Source organism: Sinohyriopsis cumingii, chromosome 8 (genome assembly GCF_028554795.1).
Source record: "Sinohyriopsis cumingii isolate HCF-2022 chromosome 8, ASM2855479v2, whole genome shotgun sequence".
In the NCBI taxonomy this organism is placed as follows: domain Eukaryota; kingdom Metazoa; phylum Mollusca; class Bivalvia; order Unionida; family Unionidae; genus Sinohyriopsis; species Sinohyriopsis cumingii.
In genome coordinates, this window is record NC_142968.1 from 5243640 (window position 1) to 5256126 (window position 12487).

Below are 12487 nucleotides of genomic sequence, written 5' to 3' on the forward strand. Positions count from 1 at the left end.
TAAAGAAGTCTGATACATTTGTTTCAGACTTCTTAACTCCGCTAAAATGTCCAACAGTACCGTGACCGTTTGATTTTCACCCTCTTGTTTCTTTGCTGCTACTTCTTCTTGCTGTTGTTTTTTTCTTACCTCTTCTTCTTGTTGCTGTTGCTGTAGGAGAAAAGCCTGTTCCGCTTCCTTTTGTCGTTGTATAAATTTCTCCAATTCTTCTTTCTGTCTCTGTCTAAAATTCTCCACTTGCGGTAATGAAGAAGGTAACGAAGGTTCCGGAACAAATTCTTGCGAGGAGAGAAAATCCACAAAATCCCAATTCACCTCTTCTGAAAGTAAGTCCGAGTTCCCTTGGGCAGTCTCCCCTGCTGGTGCACCCCAATGGATCGTTTTCTGAGTTTCCGTCATGTTGAATCACTGTCGCATAGATTGACTGCACACAAGCGCTAGCGAATCTATATAGACTACGTGACGTCACAGACTGCTCTCTTCGGATTGGATGCGGGCTGACTGAATTCTGTAACGCGTGTTCGAATTGGTGAATGAACTCAATCCGTTTCAATCCTTCCTCCGCCTATAAATAAGCGCCGTTCAATGCATTGATTCACCTGTTCTCGTCGCTTCAAGATGTGGACTACAGTTGAGTCATCCACCCTTGTGTCTTCCATGATGTTTCGGACAGACTTGCTCATGTATGTCCGATCGAAGTGGACCGTTGTCCACAGGACAAACACCAGCCTGTGGATACGTAGGATCTACGTCGAAAGACAAGGATGCCTGAAAAGAGTGCTGATGTACGGACCAACAGTAAGACGCAGCCTAAGGACAAGAAGAAGACCAATGCGGTGCCATTTATGTTTATGAATACATTAACATAAACCCAAAGGCCCTTTTCAGGGCCAGCCATATTTCTCGAAAAGAGATAGCCTTTCAATTGCCTACCCCTTTTTTATTTTATTTTATTTTTTTAAAAAATTTTAAAAAAAAATCCCATGTTAAATTCCCCTTGTACGTATATGTTCCCACGATTTATTCCCATGTTAAATTCCCCTTGTACGTATATGTTCCCACGATTTTTCGCCATGTTAAATTCCCCTTGTACGTATATGTTCCCACGATTTTTCTCCATGTTAAATTTCCATTGTACGTATATGTTCCCAAGGGGGTCTGTAATGCTAATTCCCATTGTACGTATAGTATCCCCATTCACTACTACTGATTCATGTTTGTTCAAAGACCTTCACGTTTCATCCACTTTCATCATCTCAGCAAATTTCGTCGGAGTACCTTACAGGGAGAGGGAGAAATTTAACGAGGATTAGGAATTTAAATCAATAGCCATGCTATTACCCTGGCTTGATTATCACCTGAAACCTATTAGATATCTAGTGGTTTTCAATAATATGCACAGAAATGTGTGACAAACCTATTTGACTGACCGTTGCTGTTAAATAAAATATGATGCAAATGGTCTGCATGTTAAATCCAGATTAAACCAACCGTGTAAATTGGATTAGATTTCCAAAGAAAACCTGGAAACTATCACTTTTTTAATGCGTTGCATAAAAGCAAGAAATGCGTATACACTGTCAATGTCTGGAATATTACACAAGAGAACATTTACAACCACTCTATGTGTAATTCGGCTGTTGACTGCTTACACATTTTTATCATCCTTAGCAACAATATCCTTAAACAATGGTGTTTGGAAAAATGAAGGAATTAAGTATCAATTAATCTAGAATATCGGTTTCAGTTTGCTAATATCCAGTAAGTAGTTTTTTCATATTGTAAATAACATTTATTATGCAAAACCACCTTAATTTTATAAAATAATGCATTATCTAGAAATCGCATTACTATTACATCTACGTTACGCAGCCCAAGATACTAGATACTTAAGGCTTTCGAAATAACAAGAAATATTATAACTGCATAAAAATTGGACATGAAACAAAGCAAACATCAGTAGAATAATTACATCAAAAGCGATAAGTAACTTTTTCAATTCATTTATTATTGTTCGATGTCATATATATTATGATTATCACCATCATTATCATCATCATCATCATCATCATCATCATCATCATCATCACATTATCATGATGAGCATCGGCATCGTTCCCATTGCATGGCAACCCTGTTAACAATTTCACCTACTCCAAGGGGAGAATAAATTAAATCTACGGTCAGAAAGATGATGTCGTTACCATCTACAGCAGACGAAGGGAAGAAAAGAAGAAATACAGAAGTGAAAACAAATCAATGCAACGTTAACAAATAACCAATGATTGCTGTAGAAACGGCCTTTTCTGCTCCATATGCTCGTTGGATACATCAAAAATGCTACACGAACCTAAGTAGAGTATAGAAAAGTGGTAGATGTATTTAGTAGCTACAACGTCAATATAATTTGGCCAGCATTTTCTGCAATCGTGCTTATGAAGTTAGCTTGGTAGAAAGGAAATTTTTAAGTAAATTATGTTTCTCCGAAAATATTTACCCAGTCTCATTACATTAGGAATAATAGCTTGCTATCTCTCGAATTCAGCCCAAATAAAAGACAAAATGTTAAGGGCCATAATTCTTCCACATTACCTACCCTTGGCACCTCCCGGTGTCACTAGATTTTATCTGAGCGAGATACTAACGATGGTGCTCGCATGACGGGGTGGTTCGGAGGGTTTTTAAACAATGTGGTTGGTAAGTATTCTCGAAGAAACATAATTTACTTAAGAAGTTGCTTTCTCATTCAAATACGTTCCCAAATCACACTAAGGAGATTAAGTAACAGGAGTAATGGATGCTGCGCAACCAACCTCTACCTCGAATATCCTTCCGGGGTAGAATAGCTGAATTCCCCATGCGAATGATAAACCTATATCCCAATTACATAACCAACACAGATTGGGATTACTTGACCTGTGACCCTAGCATAAATGTTAAGAAAATAATCATTGAAATTTCACCAGCGAATCCAGAGGAAGCTAACAGGTTGTGTTGATTGATTCAGCAGGTTCTGGTAGCCGTCCCTGCTGAGATATTTGACCTACCAGATTAAAAGCTGCCTCTGGGAATCGAAATCTCTAAAATGGAGGCTCGCGAAGGTTGACTCTGCATGCAAGCCAACAGCTTCTATGATATCTCGATTCCGAACGTTGCTTTCGAAAACTAGGCTGTCACAGATTGCTCGAAACTTTTAAGCAGTAATCTTCTTGAGGTAACTCTGATCTGGTGAGCTTAGAGTAAACCAAACGTACGACCCACTTCAGCCAAGAAGAATGGGCTTGAGGCGTGATATTGTGTATTCCGGCTCACACGGACGGAAGAGGCGGTCGCGTGCCACGACTTGTCTCTGCGCTCTTAAAGTTAGTGCTTGAATGAGAGCGCGAACAAAATCGTGCATGACTGCTGTTCTCGATCTGTCTATGGAAGAGAGCGAGCGAGTGAGGACTCTTTGATTACGGAGAGATGGTAACCTATTTTGGGCTAGAGCCAGAGGAAAAAGTTGCCCAGTTGAGGAATTGAGGGAAGATGTTGTTTTCATGGCACCAGTTCCTGAAAATACGTCACTTTCCCTCATAATCCTTTCCCTCATAATCCTTCAGATTTTTATGCTCTCTTGAAGACGGCACGGGCAGAGAATGACAACCAATGAATGTGGATGGTGGAGTAGATTCGGCTTGAACGAGTAGATCGGTGACCCACGATTCGTCCCATCTGAGATCCCCTCATTACTAGAACTTACTGGGTCTGAATTACTAGATGATTCTGATAGCCGCTATAAGAATCATCTTGCAATTTTGACCCAGTAACTTCTGAATTATTTTCGGACTTACCACCGTCGGAGGGAAAGCAAATGTCGATAACCTCTACCAAATGAGTGACATTGCATACACGGTCGAATATTTTAGGTTTGAAACTGTAGGACAAAGGTGGGTAGCTTGTGATTTCACCTCGTCGCCAAGAGGTCTATCATCGGAGGCCTTTAAAGCGATTGATTCCGAATAAGACCAATTGATGCAGATACCCTTTTGTGTAAAGGACTTGACCACTTCTGGATTGAGTGTCGGCTAAGACACTGAGTCTGGCAGGAATGCATCTGATTCGTATGTTGATATCGAGATTGTTGCTCCAACTTGGAAACTGCCAAATCAAAACAAATAGATTGAGTGATTTACAGATTCGTCAGACCTAATGAGGATCATGCAAGCCTCAGAGTCGATCTTTTCAGAAGTGAAAGGCGTTCAAGATAGAGTTTATTTCTATAATGTTGATGTAAAGAAGCACTTCTCCTGGATCCCATGTGTCACTGATGGCAGTGAAGGTCAGAGAGCACTGGAATCGATACCTGCCGTTATTTCTACTTGGGGTTTCTCAAGTGGGATCACCACGATTAGCCGATATGGGGTGCCCCACTGATGCAAGAATGATCGAATGTCGGGCGTGATCATGACTGTTTGAACAAGAGAACTTGAAAAGGGGGGAAAATACCATTGTGCTGGTAAGGTCCCTATAAAAAACGGCCAAACGGGATCAAGTTCGCTACCCCATAGAATACATCGAAGAGTTGCCTGAACTCTCTCTCTGAATCCAAGTCTTGTGGGAAACGGAATCGACGAATTCAACGATTCAGGTAAAGCAAATACAATGAACCCGCACACAATTCTGACTTTTGCAGCTCACTAAAAGACCTAGATGATCTATGAGAGAAATAAGATCGTTACTGCCTTGCAGTAGGATAGAACTTGCCTTGTGTTTTGTAGGATATTGTCCAGGTACGCTGCCATCGTTGCAGATGACGTGAACCGGAACAGGGAGCGAACGCAATTCATAATCAGAGTAAAAGCACAGGGGTCGGAAGAACGGTGAACTGATAATTGTATCGCAGAAAGGAACAAAAGCTGAGAAAATATTCGCGGATAGGAATGTGAAAAATATGTTTCGGTCAGATCGCGACTGATGGCATGCTCATCCCACCAAACAGTAAGGCGGATTGAACTTGCTGTCTCATCTTGAATTGATTGAGGTGACTCTTTCCGAAAAGAAACAACCTTGAGGAAAAGAAATGGAATTGTTGACTTGGCACAGGTTCCATCGCTTTTTCATGAGCGAACTTATCTCCTGTTGTAGAAAGGCACTGTCGCCTTAAGTCCGTTGCTTCATTCTAATAATAAAGATCGACTGATTCTATAGAGCAGCAGTAAGGGTGGAAGGCATTATGAAGCAGCCAATGCACTAAAAATGTCCTCAACGGCGCCTTGAAGAACTTCAGTCCATTCCATGGTCGGATCTGATTATGATGTGAAGGAGATCCTTCGCGTTCACAATGCATCAACGCCCAACATGGTATACTTGCAGCGCTAGAGAAGACGTACCATGTGGTATGAAGACTCAATTTCATCCCTATAAAAACCGCACTAGCTTTCCATAGTGGACAAATAGTTAATATACGGAAGTCCGGCACTGCCGACTGGTTTATCCGGTGAATGATCGGTCTGGAACTTCGCTGTATACAAGACGGTTCGGCTGTCACCACTACCGGCCGCTCCATAGGCCTGGCTGGACATACAGATTTCTCACTGAAGTCTCTATCAGAGAAAGAGCATGTCGCCGACGAATCGGTTGGACCGACCGATCTGTCATCAACATCTCTGTAAATCATAGTTGTCTTGACTAATTCGACGAATTGGTTCCCATGCCAGAATGGCTGGTCTGCCAGTGTCGGCTGACGGTTGGCGATGTCGGGACGATCGGTGACAGCTGGACGGCCAGTATTACGAGCTTGATCCAACACATCCGGCATGAATCTCATGCGCCCTGAATTATAGGCCCGAAGGCCATGCTCGGACATGTGGGGGACATATGCCACGTGGACTGCATACAATTGGGGAATATTCCCCAAAGAATCGGTATCGCCAGAAACGAACCTTAGGATGTGTACCTCGAGTTATTCCGTCTTTCATTCCCTTCAATAACAAAAAGGACAGTCGCATTGAACGTGCAATTCATGCGTATAATAAACTCTTTTTCATGAAACAACAAAACATGATAAAACAAAGCATAGATTGGCAAATTAGTATGTGATTAAATAGCAACTAACACAAACTAATAAAGCAGTATATAGCTAATTAGCTAAAACGGAAGCTTAGACTTCTACTGACTACGTATTATAGACGATGCATATCATAAACGGTGTAGCATATGTAAAACAAGAGACATGGTAGGCTTCCATGCTCTGTAGTTGCATAGAAATCATTTATATTGGCATCTGCTGAGACGGCACAAAACACAAATAAAAGCAGAAACTAGTAATGTATGAAATTACTAACATACTAAAACACTGTCGTTACTAACACAGCAAGGAATGTGTCGCATCAGAATCTTATGGCTCTGTTATGAACTTATGCACACTGCTTAGTTAATAATTAAATACTTATATCAAAACAGCGTGAAATACGAATAAACTAAGCTTAAATATCAAGTATCACTACAGAATTTCGCTTAGAAGAGTTCCGTAACGGACTGAGTTTTTGCCAACACTGTCAAAGGTACGCTAACATATAATGACCTTGTATAAGGACAACGATAGCGTGCTGGGACGTTGGTCTTAAAAGACGAAGTTCCGAAAGGTAATAAAATCAGTCGAAGTCGGCCGAAATTGTAAAATAATGCATACGATCTGCAGTACATCAATAAATCCAAACAATAAATCCAAAATCAACGTTGGTTGGGCCCGTAGAAACACAAAAACGGCTGGATTATCGGAGGATGAACTGTGTAACATGTATAACCTCTAGTCCAAAAACACGAAGCTAAAAACTAGCTACACCTGGGGTTTTATGGGGAGGTAATGGGCAAGAGTTATTGCCCTTTGTCTGTTGACTGAAGGAGAAATTTATAAATTATAACGTTGCAGTCAAAGATCAAACACAAAACTCCATATATGCAGGATGTAGAAGTGATCAAACGTACAATCGACGTAGTCTGAATCAATGGCAAGTCCATATAGCAGTTGCATCTCATTTAGCTTCGTGTAATCTTTATCATTTTCTCTTTACACTTACATCCATTCCCTGAGATTGCTATCTAGGGTCGTAAACAAAGTGTGTTGCATCTCTTGCCTATCATCTGCAAGAAACACCATGTTTCAAATGTGGTCAAGAAAATACTCTATAATGTCACTGTACTTGAGATTTTGTATAGTTTTTATTTGACCACGTCTAGACACACTGGAGAGGGACCAAAAGATAATATGCTTGATGGTGGTTATCACATGTTAAAGCTATATACATACTTTTTAATAATCAATTTAGGAGAAGATAAAGTTACCGACAGAGGAACAGACAGACGATTAATGTGAAATCAAAGTTTTACCCTTTTTTTAATACACTGGTTTAAAGAACTCATGCTGTAATTTGATGCCACTACAAGCTTCGTACGAATTATCACCGCTCTTTATATAAAAAAGTTCTAAACCGATATAAGTTTATTTCAGTAAACATATTTCGCCACCAGGGGCTTGTGAAACTTCGAAGTAATGATCATCACGCTTGCTAGTATAGACACTATCGAAGAGTTTCAAGCGCAGTTGGGAATTTCTATAAACGATACGAAAGATACGTTGATTTTGTTCAATTCCCTAAACAGGAGGTCTTTTTAAAAGTACATGGGCTGTTAGGGTCTTTTTGTTCTTAACATATTATATAATTCGCCCTACCTTAGGGGGCTCTCAACAATTATTATGTACTTTTGGGAGAGTGACGTATGCAAGGTGACGTTGTTTGCATTGAAAACATGCACAATGGAGAGAATGTTGGCGTACCTCTATGCTACATTAGTGTAATGTGGATGATATTTATTTTGGATATTGTACTTTTGAAAATTGTACATGATTTAAACACACTGCTAACTAAAATGACTGCTCCCTTGTGCTAAAACATCAGCCTGAATTAGTTTAAAGAACATTATCCATAGCAGGTATTAAAATAGGGAAAATTAATTTTTCCAGACTAGACAATACCAGCTTCTGAAAGTGCAATGAATGAATTACCAAATATATGAAATGTAAAAAAAGTTATCGGCTCTTTTTTATACAATTTACCTCTGAAGTTCAGGAAGTGAAAATGACCATGTGGAGCTAGCAGTTTTTTGAATGGTGCACATCTGGAGTAAGGCCAAGCTGTATACTCTATAACCCATATTACACCCATAAATCATACACCAAACTAAAGGGAATTAAAGGTTCTTTGAATTATACCTAAGATATACAAGGTCTTTTTTAAATAGCCAGTATAACCAGTGAGGAAATCCGGGGAAATTCTTTTTGTTTAAAATCCTAACCCTATGCAAAATATGAAACTGTAGAGCGCCACCTTAATGATAAAAGGATACAAGTTATGTGTAAGGTCTCTCCATGGAAACGTTGCAGAAAAGTTATTGTTCTAGAGTTCCATTCCACCCTTTTCTTCACATCACTAAACGTTTGTTCCAATCTTTGGCCCAAGTCTTCATATGTGATGTTGAATTCGGAATAAAGCGCCATATCTATACAATCTAGATAAAATAAAAGGGACCGGATATTTGACAATAGACCGGAAATCCGGCCCTTGAACTCATGGTCATACACATTGCTTTTTCACCGATTTGTAAATATTTCATACAAATACACTATTCAATTAGCTCATTAATATACATCATGTGTTAGTTTACTCGAAAGAGAGCCTGTCGAGATCAGGATGTTCTAGAGTCCATCTATAGTGCAAGATGGCTGCTTTGGTGATATTACTGTGTCTGTACTGGCATCATATGAGTGTTAAAGCAAGTAAATTAGTAAATCCTTTTGCACTGACCTTTCCTCTGGAGTCGGTCTTACTCGTCTTTAATCTGGTTTCTTCATCATAAACTAAGTGTACCAGGGTATACCAAGAAAGTATAGGGATGTTATCAATATTGTAATTATCAATTTTATCATCAACATACTAGCAAAATACTGCTATCGTGTAACTAAACTTCGTACAACTATGTAGTGTAAATGCAATGTAGCTGTCGTAAGTCTGGAAATATCTTTTATCCCTTAAATAACATGTCAATTATACTAAACTGGTCCTTTCATGGGATAATTTGACCACCATAAGAGAGTAGGTATGTTTTCAAAAATGTGTACATAACATTTTAAACGATCTTTATTTTGTAGAATCAGTCTTTTCTTCAAATTATATTTTCAAGGAATATTGTTTGCTGTACATGGTGAGGACGTACTCTTTAATATCTCCATCACAACTGACCATTTGGACAGCGGCTTCATCGCTCTGGAGAAGAGCACAGACGAACGACACAAGCTCATGGTATTCCTGGACAGAATAAATCCCCCAGAAATTGCCGGTCCATACAGAGCTCGGATAAAGTACACAGGGAATATAGCACGTGGAGAAATGACATTCTGGCTTTACAATGTGTCGATGGAAGACGCAGGGGAATTTCGTGTTGTTCCTGTCGGAATTCGGAAAGTTTATGGCTCACAGTTACTCGCGGTTGCAGGTTATTATAATGAAATCAGCTTTGTTCCTCCTTCTGCCTGTCACCAATAGGAACTAGAAACTTATGTAAATGTTTCAAAATACTTAGATCAAGACTGAGATGTACCCTCCTTGTTTCATTGTTTCCACTATTAATATAAACATACACTTTAGTCATTATATTATCTTAATTGTTGGTATTTTCTTTCAATCTTTAATTGGATTGACCATTCAAATATGCTTGATACAACAGAATGGTACTGACTTTAGTTTATATTAATTTGCGTTGAAATGCGCTAAGTTCATTTTGAGTGCATTAATAATTGTATAGATGATATCAATACCTTAAAGATCGTGTTGCAGTTTTGGACCAGTATTTGTGTCAGATTATATTCATGCATTATGATCCATGTATGGCCTATTCAGCAGAAATGAGCTCTCTAATTATTACAAAGTATTTATCTACTCATTGACTGGGATGACAGATCAAATTCAACGGGTTTCATTTAAATGAGCTCAGATTTGGAATGCACAAGGTCTAAGAAATTATAATCTTCATCTTGTTATCAAAAATATTGTATTCACATATAATCTGCTTCCGTATTCCCAGGTGTTCGTTCAAGTTTCACCCCACCGATAATGGATGGGGATGGACAGTACAGTAACTAGGAGTTTACAATTTTAGAGCATTATCGAGGGTACACCGAAACGACTCTTTTCTTTGCCGTAATGACCCTTTATGTCATATATAAACCTATGAATATATATTTTAATGTCCGACATATAGCAATAACTAATTATCTAGCTCTCATTTATTTATTTTTTTTTATATCCAGGGCGGCCAGATAGTCCTACAATAGTTGAGAGGACAATTGCCCAGGTGAACAAGGACCATATCCTGGAATGTAAAGCTCGTTCCAATAGCAGACCCGAAAAGAATGGTTTTAGGATGAGTTTCACGTGGAAACTAAACGACACAAACGTGGAGAATAACTCAAACTACACTGTTGAAGGACAAATACTTCGCATTCACAACCTTCACAGAAGAGCCCGTTTTGATAAATACACATGCGAGGCGTACGACAGTCCAAAACTGAGAACAAATGCAAGCGACTACTACCAGATTGATCCAAAGTGTAAGAGCAAATCAGAATTGTACATATTTCTGCATCAAATACAGACATCATTACCTTCACTTTTATTCTATATGTTACATTGCTTGCACCACAATCTGTTTGCCGCTATATTTATTACACAGTAAAAGATTTTCGTAGAGACGTTTCCAGAGAACGAAAGTCTTCATTATGTCATGCCCCACTTGAACAATACAGATTGCACCAACATTGTGAAAAATTAGCAGCAACAATATAAGTGGAGAGGGCTGCAGGTTGCAAGAACACGTGGATGTAGCAAACACTATATGAGGCAACGTAATATTGACAAGGAATATTTTGTCGATTTGAAAAATATCGAACCTATTTACATTTTCGTGATTATATTTTAATACAAATGTATGCTGATTAAATTTAGAACGTTCTCAAAGAGTATGTGTGTGTGTTTGTGAGTGTGTTTATTAATTAGTCAAGAACCATTTGTATTTCACAGCTTTACTATTGGATCGTGTGCTATCCAGATGTAATAATTGTTAGAGATATTTGTATTGCTTTGTATATATTTAGATAATAACGAAGATATAAAAGCATAGCTTCAAAGGTCGGCATAGTATAAGCAGCTTTGCTTTATGTTTCAAACGATAATTCATGGAGAAAGAGAAATTATTTTATGTTATAGACGGTCCATCTGAAAAGCTGGCTCTCGATCCATCGAACAGGACATATTTTGTTGAAGCAGGGTTTGAGATGAGGAATATCACGTGCTCGGCAGACTGTCACCCTGGCTGTATTTATACATGGGACAGGGGCGTCATGCAGGGTGCATTGCTGTTGCTTGGTGTAATTGATGGAGAGAAGACCGGCATTTATAGATGTACTGCTCGGAATCCAATTACCAATGTCAGTTTGTCAACGTCTTTTGAAGTAATTCTTGTTAGTATGTATTATCCTTATTACTTTAAACACTTAACATTCAAACCTGCCGAATAGCGATCAAATGTTTATGAACATATGTAGAAAAAATCGATGCCATTTATGTTCCGTGTATAAATCACTATTTGTTTGCTTTCGCATATTAGGACAATATTCTCACGAAAATCATTTTTGTATATGCACGAAGTGGTCATTATACGTGGTTTTGACTGTATATAATTTATGTTCTAAAAGGAACACATTCGAATAGCGAAAAGATTTATATTTCTTACCGGGCAGTCATTATAGACATTTTTGAAAACAGAAGCCTAACATAGAAACTATGGTTCGACAACTAGCATGTGACGATAAGAAGCCAATGATAAATGTATGAGCCGCATCTTCGCATCACTTCATTTGAAGTTTTGTCTTGATGAGAGAGATACAAGGAAACTCAGCCTAATTTTTATCTCAACTAGGTTTCGAAATGTATTTCATTTTTATTCTACGTATTACCTGGTTAAAAAGACTTGATAGTTACTACGCAATCGGATATGAAGCCGGAAACTTAGATACCAAAAACATATTTTGAGAACGAGAACAAAAACAAGAAATGCTTGTTTATTTCACACTGAGGTTATGTCCTAGTGACAAAACAAGGTGAATTGCAGTATAACTTGTTTCGTTATAAATTAGGATATTAAATTTTCCCCAGCTTCATAAACCAATAATGTATTTTATCAAAATCAAATTGACATTTAATATTATAACAATTATTTTATTCTTTCCACGTCTGATTTTAAATCATTGACAGTCTAGCAGTAAACATACAGTAGGTGGCACAACAGTTAAAATATAACTTATAATACATGATTATTTAAACATTTAACTTTAAAGTATTAAGACATTGCGCAATAATGTTCATGAATTAGAAAGTTTGCACATGACTTA

At 38.3% G+C, this 12487-nt stretch overlaps 1 protein-coding gene across 1 annotated transcript in view; it reads left to right on the forward strand.

The window, feature by feature from the left end:
• LOC149792885 (uncharacterized) overlaps nucleotides 1-12487 on the forward strand; it is a 64881-nt gene that overhangs the window by 30097 nt on the left and 22297 nt on the right. Inside the window, exons 3-5 of the mRNA XM_089966251.1 lie at nucleotides 9223-9534; nucleotides 10349-10648; nucleotides 11304-11561. Of these exons, the coding sequence (XP_089822377.1) occupies nucleotides 9223-9534; nucleotides 10349-10648; nucleotides 11304-11561 (870 nt within the window). The remainder of the gene's footprint in view (nucleotides 1-9222; nucleotides 9535-10348; nucleotides 10649-11303; nucleotides 11562-12487) is intronic.